The sequence below is a fragment of the Lepisosteus oculatus genome, chromosome 1, assembly GCF_040954835.1.
Source record: "Lepisosteus oculatus isolate fLepOcu1 chromosome 1, fLepOcu1.hap2, whole genome shotgun sequence".
Lineage (NCBI taxonomy): Eukaryota > Metazoa > Chordata > Actinopteri > Semionotiformes > Lepisosteidae > Lepisosteus > Lepisosteus oculatus.
The window spans coordinates 32,634,394-32,655,971 of NC_090696.1; the positions used below are offsets into that span (position 1 = coordinate 32,634,394).

At 35.7% G+C, this 21,578-nt stretch overlaps 1 protein-coding gene across 2 annotated transcripts in view; it reads left to right on the plus strand.

Moving 5' to 3' along the window:
- Positions 1–3,545: 3,545 nt before the first annotated feature.
- Positions 3,546–21,578, plus strand: part of LOC102692336 (B cell scaffold protein with ankyrin repeats 1) — a 108,179-nt gene continuing 90,146 nt past the window's right edge. For both annotated transcript variants that reach the window (XM_015345060.2, XM_015345061.2), the window contains exons 1-3: positions 3,546–3,636; positions 8,429–8,818; positions 14,958–15,097. In XM_015345060.2, the coding sequence (XP_015200546.2) occupies positions 3,624–3,636; positions 8,429–8,818; positions 14,958–15,097 (543 nt within the window). In that variant the 5' untranslated portion in view covers positions 3,546–3,623. The remainder of the gene's footprint in view (positions 3,637–8,428; positions 8,819–14,957; positions 15,098–21,578) is intronic.

Here is a 21,578-nt window from a genome sequence, read left to right on the forward strand (position 1 = left end):
TCTGCTTAGAAAAAATATAATCTGAACCGATTCAAAACATTTTGGAAATATTCAAAGACATTCTCAATTACTGTTCAGGTCAATATATAGACTAATAATAGTTATGTCTACCTTTACTAGCCATGACTGCAAACCGTCAACCCTTGGAGAGAAAGACGTTCCTAATAAAGACATGACTCACGTTGTGGAAGCTGTTCAAGGCTACTTGAAGTAGCTCATTTAAAGTTACAGAACATATGGGGCCCTACTCAACATGATTCACACAATTCTGTCCAACACAAATTCAATTGATTTCAATGTGGGTTATGAGATTTTGACTTTGTTTTTGAAATGTTTCTCTGTGCTAAGGATGATTGTATATTTCTTGCAGCGAGAACTCTGGAATTATTCTGATGATAAAATGACTACAGGCCACATACATTCTGTATTGACCTGCAATACCCCTGTCATGCCCTTGTCCTTCATTTGGAAATTAAGTGTACTTGAATTTTATCTATTTTATGCCCAAGAAATGAGGGTCCCTAGCACCTTCAACCATAGAAAAAATTAAGTTGGTGGGTTAGTGTGATTCAAAGCTACACATTGCTGTTATCTTAAACTATAAGATTTGAGTTTATAGTCGTCTTAGAATGAATTCTGACTTCTCAAAAAGCAAAAAAAATATATATTTCTCGTTAATTCTCGCAAATTCTGTGTGTTATTATCCAAATTTTGTCTTCTAATTACTTTTTTACAAAACAGAGGTAAATTATTTCACAGCAGGGCAAAACTAGTCTTTTCTACTAAACCTGAAGCCTAGACAGATGGGATACTGTTTTTTGTAAATCAAAAAGACATTTTTAAGTCAACGAGAAGTATGTGTATAACATATTTGATATATAGTAACACTATTAACACAGACCCCAATGTATTTTTCTACCACATTGAAGTAAAAAGTGAATCAGACTTCTTTGTATGAATCATTAGGGCAAAGTATTGAAGAAACACATTGTCATTAAAAAAAACATTCTGGATAAAGTAATACAGTATAATCTCCTTCCTTATATAGAATATAAAAGGTGGTTGTAGTGATTATTATTATTTACTGCATGGAAGGGTAATTTAATCTCTTTGGAGCTTTTAGAGGATGAAACAATGTCCACATGTTGGTGTTTAATCACTGATCCATTAAGTGTGACCATAGATGCATATAGTGAAAAGGGAAGTTACATGTAATGTTCTTTTTATAATACCTCAAAGCCAAGAGACTCTGTGCTCTGTTCAACTGCTGCATAGAGAAAGGCTCACTTTCACCTCACTAAGAACAATAAATGCCTACTGGAATCGATTGTATGTGAAGACTTGAAAATAAAATCAATTAGATTGTCAAGTAGGTAGCTTTACCAGCACTGATAGGATGCAAAGGAACAGGTAAAGGTTTATTCCATGCTGAAAGGAAAGGAGACACAATGTTTTGGCTTTGGAGCCTTCTTCAGGTGTGAGGGAGAGAGGGAAACCAGCAGTTGATAAAGATTGGGCGAAGAAAAGATAGGGTAGTTGAGAAGGAGCAGGTAGCAGGAGAGAAGGAGTATCAACAGTCAGTTCTCCCTGTAAGAGTAAGACATGGAAATAGGAAACATGGTGAACACAGTGCTTAGTCAAACTGCAGACTGAACACCTTGAGGGTGAAACCGAAGTTGTTTGGGTGTGTGTAGGAATTTATATGTTCTTCTAAGGTGCTCACCAGCTGTGAGACTGACTGAGCTTGTTTCCCTTACATGCATGACAGACTGACTGAGAAAACGGCCTGCTTCCTGTCTGTTTGTGATCACAGTTTGGGTTTATTCCAGACTTGGCCTTATGTTTTTAATACTCTCTATTTATTAGTTTCAAGAATATAGATGTTTCTCCCAAGATCACTTAATAGGCTTAGTAATGAGCAAGGAAAAGTAGGAAACATACTGATGGGTGTGTGTTTAGGTCACTCATTTAACTAGGTGGTGTAGATGCTTAAGGGAAGTTAAGCAATAAAAGAAGTATTTACAATAGTGGGTGCTATTAAGACATGATTTGCCAGGTGGGTTTTCTCCCAGATGCCAAACGTCACGTGCTTTAGCCATCAACCTTCCACGTCCCATTAAAGTTTATACATAATTAAAAATTGTTGATTGTTAGATGTTTTCAGATTTAAGAAAATACTTTCCATTTATAATAATAATAATGGATAATCAACAAAATAAAATGGTATGAATAGATTTGTTTTATTTTAAAACATTGTGCAAGACCTGTTTTCAGGGATTGATTGCAAGATGGAGTCCCCAAAATGGTAAGAATCTTGTTTAAGCCTTTAAACTTTACCCCCCTTGATTTGTAACTCGGGATCAAATTGTACTCTAATTAGTCATAGTTTTGCTCCCATTTCATTTCTCTTTATGCCGATGTTCTAAGCTGTTACTTACTTTTAGTTTCTGATTGTTTATTTTCTACATAAATTGTATAAATGGGTACACAATATGTAACTTATTTCCTTGTGGCTTTTTTTTCCTGTTAGCTACAGATGAAGGCTGTTTTCTTGCATTCAATGCTAGTTGGGGGCTGCCCCAGAATTCAGATAAAACATGTCAGCCTTCTAACAAGAAGCCCATCAACTGAAAGACAGGTGTAATTGTTTTTTTCTATAAAATAATTTTGTGTTCTTTATAAACAGTATGAATATCCCACAAGACCCAACAACAGTAATCAGTTCATTACACAATAATAATAAAAAAATTATCTAACAGTGCCAAGGGTTTCCCAAAAATAATTGTTCAGGTGGTGTACAATTACATACAAAGTGCCTGATAAATGTCCAGAGCTCTGTTTCAACAAGAACTAGAGCAGAAGGTGATTCACTGTACAATGGTGGACATTTGTCAGTGCTTTCTGTACATTTTCATGTATTTCTAATGTTCCTGGAGATCTGATTGCATATTCTCTTTGCTCCTATGTACAGGTTTTTTTTAAAACCAAGGGTGTTAGTAAACCGTCCCTTGGTTTACCAACACCAACCACAATAACACAATAGCTTCTGAGATACAACCTACAGTAAATCTGAAAAGCATGGAAGCCATGGAAACCAGATACTGCCTACCGTAGATAAGGTAAACTGAGAGACAATTGGTTTTTGAAAAGGTCCCATTTGTAAGATACCTATTGTATCCAGCAACTGCACTACAGCAACCTCAGTATTGCACTCATGATCTGTACAAAGTGTGACACACCTGAAGAAGGCTCCACGGCCGAAACGTTGTGTTCTCTTTCTTCTTTTTTTCAGCATGGAATAAACCTATTACTTGTTAATTTGAAGATATACTGTGTATCATATACAGTAGTGACTTCTGGACACCTCAGAATACAGTTATTTTATGCCCTTCTTATCTCATCACCTAATCTTGCTAACCGGGAAACATTCAACTTATAATACACCTCTAAATAAATTAGTATCTTTACATTTCCTGATATCACAGCCAGTGTACCAGGAAACACACAACCTATAAATAATGAGCATGTGAGCATTTCCTCACAATACAGCCAGCGTGGTTGGGTTTGCTTCTCTTGCTCAAATAAACAAAAGCCTTCAGACAAGGAGATTAAAAAAACACAAAATGAGCCACCCAGGTATGTTATCTTTTACTATTTTGTTTTTTCCTTGTCATGTTGAAGTTGTACAACGAAGTGATAAATTCGGAGCATATCTTTGCATTTACAATTAGTTGAAGAATGCAGTCCATATTGTACATACATTTAGTCAAACCTTCTTTATTTTGTTTAGGTTGGATTAAGATGGAAGTCTTAAATCAGAACTCATACTGTAATCAAATAATCAGAACTCATAAATCCGTATAGTGAGAAAATGCTCAATTGAATTGTGTGATATCCATACTTTTGGCAAAAAAAAATCCAGTGAAATGCTAAAATCAAATTTAAATGAAAAATACAATTTTGAAAGAATACAAAATGTAAAGTGATAAAAAATCTAATTTTTTTAATGTGAAAAATCTTGTTAGATCTTGGCCTGTAAATATTAACTTTCTAAATTGTAAATTCAGAACACAGTGACTATAACCTAAGTTGTTGATATTTTTAGGAATGTTGAATGCATTCTACAACAAACAAAATGTCAGGGCTGATAATGTCAATATATTGGGCTGATAATTAGTGATACCTGCTCTGACATTTTGTTGAAATAAAAGTAGGCAAAAAACATGATAGAACTGTTTGTTCACTTATAAAGTTCATTGATAATGATAACTTATATGCAATGCAACTGTAGAAAGCAGCTCATTATGTTCGGAAATGACTAATTTGTTGAATTATTAACCTTAGTTACAGGGGTTTTATTAGAGAAAGAAGAAAAGTTTAGTACATTTTGAAGTTTCTATGCTCTGATTAAAAAAATAGGGAATACCATTGATTGTAAACATTCTAAATATCCAATTACCACCACACATACTGTATAGGTATAGCTCCAGCAGATGACTCCCATTGATGAAACAATACTACATTTAGAGTTTAGTATGGAGCATAACTACAAATCACTCAAGTAAATTACCAATAGAAAGAAATACAAGCACAAGGTCAACGTAAATGGACCAAAATTATCACAACAGTTTAGTACAGGGGTATGTGAGTATTTGGAGAGACAAACTTGAACTGCTTGAGAAAGAGGATGATATCTTGACCATAAAGAAGAGGTTATCAGGACTCCAAAGGTACAAAGGGAAACCCAATTTTGAACACGCAATGTTTTTAAATAACACCAAATATAAGGTTTTACAATTTAGTAATGATTTTTAGAAAATATACCAGAATTTATGTATGACTGCTGTCTTCTTCAGAGTAGTCACTTTGCAAAGGTACTGTATATACCAATTTCAATGATGCTGCCCTTGCTCAAAATATCTTACAAACTCCTCTTTTGAGTTTGTTTTCAAAATCTGTGTCACATTCTCATGAATATCCTCAATGGTCACACATCTTTAACTTGAAGAGTAGGGTCAAATTTGGAAACAGCTAAAATCACACAGAACCAACTAAGGCAAATAAAGTAGGTGATAAAGCTGGGTCATATCTTACTTGGTCAAAAAAATTCCACAGAAAGCTCATTGCATGCCAGAGCATGGCCCTGATGTATATCCCAATCACTGTGTGACAGTTCAAGCCTTTTGTGTAGATCCACACTCAAAATGTGGCACAATCTGCACAGTAACATTTCTCATGTTCAAGTTTTGATTGTTTTATTATATTTAATTCGTCTGCTGTTACACTCACGGTTAATTAAATGAACCAAATAATTTTCAATGTTTTCATTACTCCAGAAATTCTTTAAACCTTTTCAGCCAGAAAGGAACTCTTGCTCTTGATATTACCTCATCCTCAAGCTTCTTTTAACATGACAACTGTCTCACTTGCACATTGCTTTAATGTTTTACAAAATATCATATTAATTCTGTGTGCTTAATAATGGTCACTCATAAATTAAAAATTCCATGCATAAGCCCTGAAAATGACCCCTGAAGAAACTCCAAAATCAAGTTCTCACAGCTTAGAGGCAAACTGCTTGTCTAAAGGTGGAAAAAAAATCTAACGAGACAATGGTAAAGGAAAGAGAAAAGCGGAGAAAAGTCTAACCTTCCAGTACAGTTTACCATATAACAGTGACGAACAATGACCTATTGTGGCCGATGAAGAGGGAATCAGAAAACAAGGCACTGATGATAGCATCTGGGAGTGGATGCCAGCTGAAGCACAGACTGAGCATGACCAACAGGGAGAACAGGGACCAGGACACAAGCTGGGGTCAACAACACAGAATAAAGGATAAGAAAGATTATCATGGGCTGCAGGAAGGTACAGTAGCTTCACTGTACCTGGTTTATATGTGGCTCTGAAGAGGAATGAAAGAGGTGAATGTAGGTTTGGGAAAGATCATCTGAGTATAGGAGGGAGATAGATACTGTACTAAAGAAGATCAAGCAGTATTTAACTAACTAGGTTCTGCGGTAAGGAGAAGGCAAAATAAGTCAGCAAGGCATCTGAGGAAATAGCAGGCAGTGGAACAAAAAGTGCTATAACTGCCTTGGCAGAGGGAAGAGGGAAAAACTAGGGTCTTATGAATGAAAACTGGAGGGATTGGCAATTTAAATAGTAAATGGTGTTGCCTGTGGCAAATGATTAGTAGGTAGATTAGTATTATGGTTCAAACAAAAACTGTGCAATGACCTTTCTAAAATGTAAGCCTAATGAATGGGATTAGCTAGTGAAAATTTGTTCTCAAAAAGAAGAATGTCTAAATATATGGAAAATTCATTTTCAGCCCAAACAGGCAAACAAAGATATAGTACAGTACAGTATGTTTTAATAATAGATACATCTAGCTTGAAACATCCAAAGAAAGTAAACAATTTGTAAACCTTGCATTTATATACAGTTTTGATTCTCATTCAAAATGATCCCAGATTTCTTTACATATAGGAGGAGACTTCACTTCATCCACCACTGAACTGCACAACACACATGGGTGATTTGCAGCAGCCATTGTGTGCAAGCATGCGCACAACTCAGAAGTGGAGAAGTGAGAAAAGTGTGGGTTAAAGAGGAAAATTGATCATGTGTATGTCAGAATAAATGCACGAGGTGCAGGTGCTGGAAAGTACACACAAAGCTGCATACAGTATATCACGATGGGGCTAAAACAAAAGGGAGTTCAAACCCCCAGATATTAAATTAATGTTAAAAGAAAGATAATCTGTCATCTACTAGACCCGTGGTTTGGACACCTGCTCTTGCAGGGATTGATATGGCATCTGCAGTATCAGGGGCAAAACTCTACTTAGATAATAATCACTACTGCAAGAGGTATCTCAAATAAAATGTACTATACCGGACAGAACTGCTGTAGTGTTAGGAGTGAGTGTTCTAAATTGAAACTAGGAAGGTGAGCATGTATATATAGCTTAAGAGAAAGCCAGATTACATATGTAGTAAATTTTTGAATACCCTGTAGACCTTTTGCATCAGGGGCTACATTTATACCCTTAATAGCAGAGGCCAATGCAAATGCTACAATAGGCATGAAGAGTAGAGCATGAGATTCAGGAGGTGGGTAAGGTGTCAATATTTTTCTGTATTGGATTCCAGCCACAAGGAAGACAACTGCAATTTGAATCCTGTGTAAGACATCTGTAATAAACTGTAGATTCCAGAGGCAATTGAGGCCAAAAGCTATACCGTGGAGCTCATGGCTGAAGTAGATGACAAAACAGCAGTAGTGGGAACAATTGAAGTACTGAGAGCAATAGAAGAAGACTGAATTATTCTAGATGCACTTTCAGGCAATGAAGAGGATGCCTGCTTTGAGGTCCTTGCAGACGGTGGAGGCTCCTCACTGTTTATTAAATTGCCTCATCCAGGAGTATGGAGTCTGTGGATTGCTTTCATTTATCATGAAGGGAGGAAAGATGCATAAAACCCTTTTTTTCTGCAAGTACTGTATAGGCATTTCAAATATATAAGATTATTTGTGTGTGTATATCCCCAAATCATGTAGCCAGCAGCTATATCATAATGTAACTCACGACTGGCAGCCCCCTGAAGCTCAGCAGGTGTGACCCTGACAAGTACCTGGATGGAGACCTAGTGGGAAAGCTAAGGTTGCTGCTGAAAGAGGTACAGCAGGGAACACTTACCACCCTGCGATCTGTCTGGGTCCTAATGCCCCAGTATAGTGACAAGGACACACTATATATTAAATAAGTCATTCTCTGTTAGATGAGACATAAAACTGAGGTTCTGACTCTGGCATTTAAAATCCCAAGGCATTTCTCAAAAAGAGTGGAGGTGATAGACCCGGTGTCCTGGCTGAATTTCCTTTTGGCCTTTTTACCAAACATGGCATCCTAATAATCCTCATCTATGTATTGGCTTCAATACTCTGTTCTTCTCCCTGCTGATGTGTCATGAGCATACTGGTGCACATTGGCTGCAGTCACATCATCCAGGTGGATGCTGCACGTTGGCGGTGGTGGAGGGAAGTCCCCATTACCTGTAAAGCACTTTGAGTTCATATGATCATCTAGTCAACTGGCAATTCAGAGACTTGGTTTCTGTTAATGATTTTGAATCAAAGATTTCAGGGCTTTCTTCCCAATATCATTAACTCTTTCGCAAATACTACGATGACAAAAATCTTTATCCCTGTGCTTACAGTAGTTTCATATTTGATGTGACATCAAAATTCTAATGAATACACTTTGTTACAGTATGTAGCACTTTGAACAGCTATTCCTTTGAGAGAAGATCTACTAAATTAAAAACAAATCTATTAGAACACAAACTTTGATATGCTATACAAAGGTGGACTGACAAACTTTCACACAGACATGTCATGCATTTTGTATTTTTCTTGCAGCTCAAGATCTGTTAATTATCTTTGAAGATGAGGCAGAACAATGGGCGACTTATTTGAAATCTGTTTTTTTGAAAAGCACCAGAGAAGAGAATATATGCTTTTACAACATTGGGACAGTTTCCATCAGGAAGGAAGAATTCCTGCAGCTCAGTCAATACAAGTGTAAGCTGCTCATCTTGACCAAGGGAATGCTGGATGGGCTCTGTCAAATCAGGAAATTCTTTCTGGCAAGAGTCCTACAACCTTCCAAAAGCGTAGTGATACTGCTGTGCGGTGTGGATAGCTTAAGCTCACTGTTTGATATGGTCCCCATTGGATCTGACTGTTTCCAGATTTCAAGTGATCAGGATTCCAAGGAATACTTGACCATTGTTACCCAAATTCTACAAGGTGAGTTTGAAACTATACATCCTTCACTATCCCCTTGACATTGTTATGTTATGTGAGACTTAAATGACACAATAGTATACAGCTGTACTACATTATACAGATCATATCCAAGTTTTACAACAGATAATTAAGGTTGTGAATGGTAACTTTTTGAGAAAGCTACCATCTTGGCTTAAAACTGAGTTCCAGTGAAGTGGCTTTGAGCCAAGATGGTTGCCTTTTAATTGTAACATGAGGTATAACTGGTCGGAATGAGTAATTGGCACTCAGAGGAAGTAAACTGCCAAGTGAGGTAAAGGAGCTGTTGGAATTACCTGGAATTAGCCTCTCTGGTATAAGACAAGCTAAAAGGGAAAGGGTTTCAGTCTGCATCTAGCCTGGAAAGTGGAAGAGTGAGATCATAAATGGAGATTTCTTATTAGAGGCAGGTTGAACTGGCTTACAAGCTTGTGAGGCTCAGTTCATGTTATACTGAGGGGTGTCCCAGGTGCTGGACATGTAGGCTGATGGTAGTTCATTAAACAGGCTCAGTAGGAATAAAGTGCACTCCTGAGGTACAAGGTTGGTCAACTGAACCAGTGTCTGGCTTAACAAAACAGGTTCAGCATTTTAGCTACCGCAGAAAGAAAGAGATAGATTATCAGTTTTACTTTACTCTACCAAACTTTCATACAGTACCTCCTTTTGATTTACTGTATACTGAAATGTAACTGAAGCAGAAAAACAAATAAACAAACAGAGATTAATATGGAAAGTCTTTGACAAACATCCTGCCATCTGTCTTATTCACACTTCTGATTAAAACAGATGTTGAAATTCTGCTTGCACACATAGCTTCCTTCTTAAACTTGGATATTCTAAAGGCCAGCAGACAAATGTTTTTTCAGAATTTTTTGTTGCATTTTTCTTATACATGTACAGCTTGAATCACACTATGATGTCTCACTATGGTAATTATAAAACTGAACAGGGACACAAAACAACATTTGAAAAGTTACATGGTGATGAAAAGTAAAACAGCTGTTTTTTTGTAATAAAATGAGGCTATAATATAATTTCTGAATGCTTGCGTATTTCTGCTATGATTTCAAAGCCTAAGGTACTGTGTATTGAGCATTTGTCTCCAGAAGTATATACAGTACATACTGTATATATACACACACTATTTTAAACTGCAAACCAATGCAAACAGCCTTTTGAAAGTATCTGGACTTTTACTGTACAAAAGACATGGCCAATCAACCTACTGTAAGTAGTTCTGCTCATGGGGGTGAGAGCTCTTCCCACAGCCTGGTAATGGGTAGGGTGGCTCGGTCATCCCTCTTCCTAATGAGAACCAGACAGGGATTGAACACTCTAGCCTGGTGATATCAGCAGTGTGTGCTCAGACCATTGTACACCTGTACCAGGAATAACAAGGTGTCTGTAATAATACTATTGATTTCAGCAAGGTTTAGTATGATATTAAGTGCTTTAACTTTTGAACAAGTATACCATTTTTTGTGACAGGCCCAAACCTAAATTAGGTGGCTCAATGAGTATGAACACATAAGAAAACTCACAGCAACTCGGGAATTGCAACTGAAGAGTCTTCAGTCACAAGTACCTCAAGATACAGTACATAGTGTAAAGTCATCCTGCTACTAAAACAACGCAACCACCACTTATACAGTACATGAGCCTTTTATGTACATAATATTAATGGTTGATCCACATGTGAGAATCTAAAGCCTTGCCCAATTATCTACTTAATTAGCTAATCACCACCTAGTGAGACTATTTACATTTAATAGAGACCTTAAATGGCAATTATTCCTCAATCCTCTGAAAGACCAGACTGCCACACGCTTATATATCAAATGAACTAGTATAAGTTTACAATTTATGAACTTTTTTCTTTATGAAAAAAAATCTGTTGTATGACATATTTTCTTTGAGACAACAACAGAAAAGACTGTCTGCGGCAGCATTATTCTGATCACTTCGCAAAAAGGGTTGCTATGAGGTCAACATTTGACTCTACAGTATGTGCTGCTTTGCCTGGACAAAGTCCTAAATTCACCTGACCAATTGAAAGGTACAGTACAATGGTATTCCAGAATGCATTCATTTGTAACATGCACAATTGCCTTTTAATCTCAAGACAAAAGGGATCTCAAAAGGTTTGATTCTGCAAAGAGTATATTTTCAGTCTTGCCTCCTGTTACCCATTGTATTCGTTGTATATGATACAAAAAATAATTACTATACTCAGAATATGTTTGAAGTCCAGCATTCATTGATCTAATCAAGGGAATCAACAACCTCAGGAAGCAAAATCTCTTCTGTTGCATCTTCCCTTCAAGATATGGGGTGCCTTTGCCTGTTTGTTTCCTGCTGTCATTCAATTAGTAGGTAACTGGGCCTGTGTTCTATACATTAAGATTAAAATACTGTATATCAAAATGTGCAAATGTATTTGTGGAGTTGGTATTTTATCTTTTTCATTTAATGCTAGATCGCCAGAAATGCATACAAAAATAAAAAATGTATCTTGGCTAACAGTTTTGTGTTTTGTTGCTTCTGGTGATCTGCAAAGCATTCCAAATGTTCATCTCATTGAAGACATGATGGTATCATTTTAATTGCCAGTGAAAGAAACCTGCTTCTTCTGTGTTTTATAAATCGTCGGTGTGCAAAATAAACAATCAGTTCCTTTACAAAGAAATTACTTAAACGTATGCATATATTTCAACCTACAAAAATAAGGCCTTCAGTCCCTGAAATCATAGGTAGATACTGTGTTTTGTGAATAACTGTCTGTTCTGCTGCACAACATACTGTAGGTTTTGCATTGTGAAATAGTGTAATCACCAGCTCTGCTGGTGTGTCTCATAAGCCTTATCATGTTTCATATTATGAATTCACCCAGGGCTTGTTGAAAAAGATTTTTGTTTAACATCACATCCCCATACCTTTGTTGCACGCAGTCTTTATTTGAATAAGGAAAATGTGTTGGGACGATCTAATATTTTATCACATAGATTGTGCCTGATGCTTTATATTTTCAACTGCTTTGTCTTAAATGTTATTTTAATAGTAATTTGTTATTACCATTCTGTTTTAATATACATTAGCATATCAGTAAAACTTTAATTAAGACAATTATATATGTTTGGTGAATAGGAATGAGAATTAATAGGGTTGTAACTCGTTTGATTAGTCATTCATGATTCAAATTCATTGTTATACAATTTATGAACTGTTATGAAAGTAGTTAAAAAATGACAGTCCATGACTTTGTGATCTTAAGTCTGTTCATGGTCACTAATGTGCTGATGATTTTAAAACGAGAGGTTCCGCTGCCTTTAGTGCAATCAAATTGCAAATTGACATGTTGCATTGTATAAAAAATAATTTAACAGTTATTGAAAGCATAATAAGAAATAACTGAAATTGAAAATAGCTTGTGACATCAAAATGTAAAATAATTTAACATTTAATCAGCTGTATTTATTTTATGATTTAATTTTAAATTTTAAATCACAGAGACCTGTGGTGATAATTACAATGCCATGCAGATTTGAAACACACCCTGACAGGAACTGTTCTATTCTTCTTGGATTTTGATTATCTCAGTATGTGCTTGAGCAAGTAATTATTCTAGCTGCATAAAATCTCTTTAACGTAACCTCAGTATGTACCTGAAAGCACGTTTTTAAAAGATATATAAACATTTATTGCTTATTAAAAATAAAATGTGGCTCAGATCATAAATATTGATGTTCTTACTAAACAAAAAGAATTACTGTGATGAGGTATACAGCAGCTGATATCTTCCTTTTATTTTGCAACAGATAAGAGGGTAGCAAGATAAATGTCTTTGATCTCAGTTTTATCTAAGGTAGTTAAAATTCCGCTAACTCAATAGCATCAAATAAAGAATTCAAATCAACACATTCTAAATTCCAAATCTACTGTATAAAAAGCAACTTCCTTAGACCAATATGAATGTCATTTCAATGTACAGCACTGGATTTTTAAAGTTAAAATGGGCATGTTTTATTTATCCCTGGCCAAATTCCTGAAGTAAACCTAGTTTAAATCTGACTTTTAAAATTCAACTTCATGTTTAATTGTGTTTTTAATGATGACAGAGAGGGCAGTTAGGGGCCCAAAAAGGCTTTTGGTAATTGTTGCAAAACTGACATTTCATTATTTTTAAAACTAAAGGGTCAGACTAGAAATTAACTTGGAGCTTAACTGTAAAAATATTGTGGACTTCTACTGTATATGATTACTAAAACAAATGGAGTGTATTAACAGTTATATGGTATAATTACAATATATTCTATTAATTACAATGCAGGTTCTGGTTTTATCCAGAAGGCGTGTCAGATACTTTTCTGCATTACTCGTGACTTGAGTTTTGTTTGCCCATGTTTCAGTAAAGTAGAATACAGGCGGTCTTATGTCAAGTCTAAATGGGAGCCTTACGCTTTCTTCATCTATAATCTTTGTACAATAGGTGCTATTCCTGAGATTTCTAAACAGATAGATGCAAAGGCATCTTGTCTCAAAGCTGAAGTACACCTATGGTTAACATTGTCTTCCTTTTCTGCTTGTGGTTTTTTTATTTTTTAGGAGCTTAATATACTGGCCAGTAATACTGCTTTGTGTGACATACTGTATATAGTAGTCACTCATTAGGACTCTCTAAATTCACTCTGTGAATTTGCCAACTGATGGTTTATTATGAAACATTCTGGATAGGAGGGACTCTTGCTGGTTTCGAGATGTCGGATCCTTGTCTCACTATCTGTAAATTCACTGAATTCACAAAATCCTGATGACTATTTTTTTCCATTGGTGCTGACCTTGGGCACTGAGGTTAAGGACATTCATCTACTTGCCTCTTGTATGGATGACCAACAATTATTGACCATTGAAAACACTCACCTCCCATTTTGTCCGGATGTAATGATCTGTCATTATTATGAACTTCCCTCAGTCAATCAGCTCATCGGTGATGATATTAGCAGCTTGGACCAAGATGAGCATTCTGCTACTTCAGTCATCATGGCAGGTTCTCTAGACCTTGCTTTAGAATTTAGGGGCTTCATTACTACATGTATGATGAATCGCAGTAGAATTTATGTCTTTCTTGACCAGAAACTTGATTATGGCCTCTGTGCTTAATTTTAGTGAGAACTATGCTTTATATTTCATTTACAGTAAATACCTTGCTTAATGACTTTTGGTATTTTGTTTGAATAAAAATGATATAATATAAGGATAAAAATTAATGAAATAAGGTAATATTCATAAGTATGAATTAACTTGAGATTCCAAACATGCTGTAGTAAAACCCAGCGATGCTTTGATTATGTAGTTTATGTTTTAAGAAATTGTTGACTTTATCCAGGATTAAATTTTTAAATTTCCTAAGCTACTTTGGGAAATGAATAGCCATAGCCTAAATAGCAAGGCTCTTGAAAAAGTACACTAAAGATATTTCATGTTTTTTGACAAAATCTTGCTTCTCAACAGTTTACATTGCTAACTACTGTGCCACAATAACTTAAAAACAGAATTCACATTGTTTCACACTGGACTGGAGCACTTTTCTTAAATTACTAATGCATGTAAAAGGCACATTATTCTGCAGAAGTGTACAGATGGCAAATCACATGCAAATAGGCAACGTTCCCTGCTTGTTGATGTTCACTTTTCCTGACAGACATGCAAATCAAAATGTTTTATGCTCCCTTACCAATGAAGGCTTCCTGTTTCGTGAATTTTTCTGTTCTCTGTAAAAAATGTCAGAATCCAATGGTACAGGGTGTATCATAGTGTGAAATGTGAAGACAATAGTTCTGTATTACAAACATAGTATACAGCACACAAGCACTCCATTCTGGGCTGTTGTCATAGAGACAAACACACTTACAACATACTGTAGTGTCAATGTTTTTATTTTACACTCTTAGTCCCCCAGAGTGACAAAAACGTTGCATGGTTTAATTTAATATAAATGGAATGTCCTGGAATTAGTTCACCATTCCTTTGTAAGAAATTGTGATGTACAGTACCTAAAGCATTTTATACTAACTTGTAAAAAATGTTTAATATTGTGCTGTATATTTATTTGTGCCTGTAGGTACACAGAGTTCTTTGCAATCCAGTTCTCTATCAGGAAGAGCAGCTGGAAAGGAAGTAAAGCTCATAAAAAAATATTCTTCTGAGTCACCACCGGTCGGATCATCAGTGGTTGTCCTTCCTACTAGAATACCATGTGAGGTGAGTGATGCAGCGGAAACAGAGGGGACCACTTTATTAACACTATTATCCAGAACACCCTTGCACAAGCAGGTAATCCAGGGCCCAGGGAGGCAGCTGTCTTGCAGGTTTTGTTATTAACACCTCTGTAAAACATGGGAACAACAATTCATTTGTTCATCTCAACACTGATTGATCCGATTCCTTAAATGAAAGCCCTGGAAAAAGAAAAAAATAACTTAAGCCCAGTGAGCAGCTGTGACCGCAAGACACATGGCAAAAATGTTTTTTTCTCATTTCCATTAATTGTATTATATAACAGGTAATGTAACGTTTGATTTCTGATCTTTCTTGTTTCATTTCGTTGAGTTCTTTTTTTCATGAAACATTATCCGTTATTAAGAAACACAAACAAAATACAGGACACACATAGAAGAACCAAAGTAATATTGCTACAAATAGGGGGGTTTCAAAAATGGGACTGATCAAGCAGATTAGTCAGTCCTAAAATAAATATTCATAACCTCCATCTTGAAAGCGCTTCCTCCAGAATAATACCTGAATGGTTGGTATGTGCATTTGTGTTCTCCGGCACAGCAAAAATAATTATTCAGGCACACTTTGTTAAACAAATATTTATTAACAATGACAGTGACACACTTCTCTACACACAAAATAAACTTACAACACACAGGGTACTGCATTTACTGTACAAGTTTACAGTCAAGGCATTTCAGAGCCCAAAACATAGACCACCCAGAAAATCCCAGGCTGTTCTAGTTATATTTTACAGCTACTTATTTGACAAGGACACTACTGACAAAGCCACGGAAGCAATGTCCTTACGCTCACCAGTTGTACTTTGGAAAATACAGATTCATCAACACTTGTCTCAGAGAAAATTACATATACTGTAGAAATGTGACCTGTCTGCTTTCAAGACAACAAGTGCAAGAATGTGATTACTTCAGCTTTCTCCACAGTCACTTGTTATTATGGAACTGTTACCTTCATATCAACTTTTTCTAGTAAATGTCAATTACATCTATGTGGTTTGTATTACACAAAAAAGGAACATTATCCAACTTGTTCAAATTTATGAAACTTTTCATTTTAAATGAGCCTTGTGTGAGTAAAAGGTAAGGTTTTATTTGTGATTTCATATTTAATACAGTAAATTTTTTTATATACTGTATTACATATAATTTTTTCACATATAATAATACATATTTCCACTATGGGAATCTGCCATTGCAATGAAACTACTGACACAAAAAACATTGTCTTCAGTTCCAGAAGATGAGTTTTGGCTTGAATACTGCGCGGCTTCCTGTTAGTTACTATTTGTGAAGTTTTCTTAGAAATGTTTCATTAATTTGATCTCAGAACATGTTTCTCCATCTCAGGAAGCTGGAGTTTAGGTGTTGGAATTTGCTCAACAAAGAAAAGGTTACACACTGAGTGCGTTTTGTATGAAGAGTACAAACAAATTAAATCAAAACAAAAAAAAACGATGTCTGCAAAAAAAGCTGTTAAATGGAACAAGAAAGCACTAAATTATTCATAATTATATTTTTATTTATATAAAGTTTTAAAATAATACAACTATTTAGATTCCCCACCATAAAAAATATTGATTTAGGTGATCCCCAACTCATTGTAAATAAACATAATCAATCCCACACACTGGGTGATTGAAAGTTTGTGCTAATAGGGAGCTTCAATTCTTTTCCCCTATAAAACCATGTTGTACTTCCTGTTGTGAAACTGTTATATTTAACTACAGAAAAGAAACAAATATTTAAAGATATTTTCACAAGCAACACATTTCTGAAAAGAAAAGTTCCGTCAACATCACTAAATTTGCCAGCTAGAATGGTTATGTAAAGATGTATCAGAACAAATACCTTCAGCTCCTGTAGTACTATAGTGTGTCTTTGATATTAAACACATAGGGCACGATATTAAAGAGGTGGCCAACATAATTATTATTGGATAATGTTGCAAAAGTTTTAAAAAAAGTGTCCATTACTTTCTTTTTATCTTTTATCTCACCCAGTAAAACATACAGTTTGCATCAACAAATTATCTTGCATCACTTTTTGTTTAAGATCACTACACTGCTGTAGAAATAAGTTAGATAGGTTGAATGCCTCCCTCACATTCAACCATAACCATTCTTATGGGTTTTTTTCACTGAATGAATGCTCACTTTTATAGATATTAAGTACTGCTAATTGCCCTGGATAAGGTCGTCTGGGCAAATTATTGTTCTTCTCGTATTCTACAGTAATTTCAAGGTAATTAATTGAATAATGAGTTAGACATTAAACATACTGAAACTTAAAATTCTCGTCTGTTTTTCTGTTGATGATAATCACTCAAGTGACTGAAACGTTTGTACACTTTTTAAAGTAAAAAGTGCTTTTTAAAATAATAACCATATATACTCACTTATACAGTATATATAATTTGTCCACTTCTGTGAATGACATTGCAGATTTCTCCTTACATGGTCTGAGCACCCAGAAATTAATTTTGGAATTCACCTAAGTGCTGTTTGTTGACCTTCATTTTTAGTGCAGTGATTTCTGTTTGTTCAGAAATTGAATACAACTTTTACAACTTTCCCACATTGCAATTGCAACCCTGCTGTAACAAAAGCAAGGCACAGATTCTTATTTAGGAACTGATTGCAATATGGATTTTATGCAGTTGGACAGTTTTATGGCACTGTACCATTTGTTTTAAGCATGTAGTAATTCATCTGTAAACTAGTGCAGTGAATTGAAATGATTATTTATGGTCACATAAGAACATAAGCATTTGAAAAGGTTACCAACGAGAGGCCAATCATCCCATGTAGCCCATTTATTAAATAGTTGACTGATCCTGGCTCTTATCTAGGTGTTTCTTGAAAGAAACCAAGGTAGCGGTTACCAATAGCTGATCACGAAAAGGTGGTAGGATCCTATGCGGTGCTAGCCTAAGATTGAACAGAGGAAACAGAGGTTTTAGTGAGCCGAGCCAGGTTTACTTATCCAAAACGCGTAGTCAATATCGAGGTCCAGCGTGGGTCAAAATGCCGGTAGCACAGGACGAAGGATTTCACAGCTGTAGAAGTCGAGGCGAAGGTAGCTCGGTGAGGGTTAACTCAATACTCAGAGTGGAAGTGTTGGTGAGTAGCCCTTACGTAGTGATTAGATTGCGCGTCAGCGTTTTTGAGAAGTAGCCTGGGCTTGTATTTGATTAGTGTGTCAGCATTTGTGGGAAGCAGCCTGGGCTTGTGTCTGATTAGTGAGCTGGGTAGGTAGTTCCACACTCCCATAACCTTCTGGGTAAAGAAGTGCCTTCAAAATAAGCTTCTCTTCTTAGTTTCTTCTTAAAATACACTACTTCTACCAGTAAATGCTTATTATAATTATAACTGTGACCAATTCTACAGTGCTTTACATCCCAAAGGTCCCAAACATTAGAGAAGGAATACAGGTGAAGAAGTATTTCAAGCTAATGAAAGCCTTCATATTATGCAGATACAAAGCTTATTTTTCTATCTGGTATTATAAAAGTAAGATATGAAATGAGCTAGCAGGCATGCTGAATTAATCCATTAAAGCAATTTAAGCAATGAAACATTTCAAATAAACAAAACTGCTTCAGCTAATATTTAAAAACAAGTCCAGCACATGTGCACTTACATATCAAAATCTAACTCTGTATTCAGGACGACACTACTATAAAAGCCACAGTTCACAAGCCCCATATACTGTAATATTTTTTAAAAAATAGAAGTTTATTTAATTTTAAAAAGCATGTCCCCCTTGGCAATGAAACGCAGGTAAAGGAACTAGGGAGTCAATGATTAATGAGACACATCTTTAATAAATGCCTTGTTCTCATTCTGCAGCTAAAACTGGCAATGATTTCTTAGACTACAGCACTGGTTTGGCAAAAATCATAATGAACCATTATTTATACTGTATGTGCATAAGATGTACTGCAGGCTCAAGCCACAAATGCAAAATAGACTAAGCATATTAGGAGCTGACAAACGTATGTGATGTGGATTGTCTAGGAGGAAATGGGTTTGTGGAAATGCATTTTTCATGTATTAGTTATGCCATGCGAGGACAGTTTTTGATTGTTTTAATTTGCTAGGGTTTTTAAAGAGGCTCAGAAGTTAGAAATACTTTCTGTATAACAGAACATACAATTTTGAAAATAGCAATTAAAGAAGCACAGCTTCAGGTTTTCCAAATAAGATGATTAGTATCTGTTTCTATAAATTGCAAGAATCAATGGAGTACTGAACCTACAGTATATATGCTTTCAAATATATTTTCAGTAGTTCAGTTACATCCTAATAAATGCATTAGAGGTGGGGATGCAAGAGAAATACGCAAAGGGAGGCTTATATACAGTATGCAGGCGAGTGGAAGTCTGCAAAATTAAAATCTAACCTTTAAATTTGTCTGTTACAACCTTCATATAGTACTTTGACTGGCAGTCTGGGTTTCTTTTCTTACTGTAAGCTTACTGACCCTGCAGTATGTTATCTAAACACCGAGATTTCTTACCCACAGTGTTAGCTCTGCAGCAATGTCAGCGAAGTAGTGAGGGTTTTAATTTACTGTAAGTTAGAAATTGGAACAATACAGTAGATTGTGAGAGTTGTTTGACAATTCTTAGCCCACAAACATAATAGTTTATAGGCTCACGTTTGGGTTCTAAAGTATGCAGTATACAATTTATTGATACAACACCAACATATATTTGTGAATCAATCAGCTGTGATACCACAGGTCGATCATTCACTCAGGGATTACAAACATCTGAGTTAATAACTTCAAAGCTACAATATATCAACTATGACATGTTGTGGTCTACCAAGTAAATTTTATCTGACATAGTTACTGGAAATCACATTTACAGAATAATCTCAGATACAAGTTAATACAGTATGTATCTACATAACTATTGTGAACTAAACTATCAAATGAGTTTCAAATAATAATTTCAAGAATTATAACGTTACCAAAGAAGTTTTGTACTCAAAGTTCTGTTGGCCAGTTGTTTCTTCATAAGTCTGAGCTTCCTGCTTAGATGTGGCTGAAATGGATTAGTCCATAGTCTGACTATGTCAGCTGTCAGCTGTTTGCTCTTTGCTGGGAGTTTTCAGGTACAGAGAAGAGAGAAAGGCTTTGCCTAGTTTGCTGATGACAGCTCTCTAAGGAAGGTAGCATCGTGTTAAACTTTGATCTTTAAAACAATCTGTGCACAGTCGCCTTATTGGGTCTAGCCACAGGTAAGATGGGTGGGAGACACGTGGTTTATCCCAGCAATACTGTAGCTTTTTACTGAATAGGCTTGGAAATTCATTTGATGGTGTAAGATTAGGATTTGGCCATAACCTACTCTGAGAGTGAAAATTGGATGCACCTGGCTTATTTAGCCGATTAGTGACCTCTGTGAATTTAATGCCACGGAAGGGAAAAATAACTAATTTGATTGGCTCTGTTGGTAGTTTACACATTCCACAAGATTAATATTCAGGGAATGTTAGTAGCTAGGTGTGAATGGGCTAGGGGTTTGTGTCTAAGCTCCAGCAGTTCTGTGAGAGTACACAGAAGAAGGAGGAAGCCAGGTTGAGTTCTACAGTTAGGTCAGTGTGGGCACCATGTCAAATAAAACCCCCAAATGGGTAATAAGAATCATTTCAGCGCTACAATATGTAAGCAGGTGGAAGGAAAGGTTAGGGTTTAACTTTCTTATAAAACTACACTTATCTGTCGTTTCCCCATAGCAAGCTTTGCTTTTCAAAGATCCCAAGCAGTGAGGAATAAATCACAATAGAGAAAAAATAAAATATTTATTCAGGTATGAAAGTAACACAAAAAATGTAAAATGAGCTGTTTAGATACGAGGAGGAGAAATTAGGGAAGATAACTCGACAACCTAATTAACTCTGCTTGTCAGCTACCAGCAAAGCACTACTCCTAATTCATGTCACTTTCATTTCTCATGATCAAAACAGCAATCGGGAATATGCTTTCATGTTCTGGAAACCATTCTGCACTCACAGGCAGACAAACAGGCAGAATAAGAACTTTGATTACACAGTTAGCTGTTATTCAGATTTGTATCAATAATTCAATTAATTAGCTACTAGCTTTTACAGTGCTTACTAAAGGGCATAGAGGTGTCTCTTAATCTAGGGGAAATAAATTCAAAATATTTAGGTGTCTGTGATGGACTGATGTCCATCCAAGGTTTTGTCCTAACTTCTCTATATACTGTACCTCCAGGACAGACTCTGGGTTGTAGTTTGTTCCCAAATGATTTTCCTGGTAAAATATAAGTACACCTTTAAAAAAGGGTTGATATTACCCTCAACTATTAATGGATGGAGAGATTGTTTTAAGCACACTTTAACTTAAACAAATAGTTATAAAACGGTTATAAATCATTGCAGGGTGTTTTTACTCTGTTTAGGTGCTTTTGA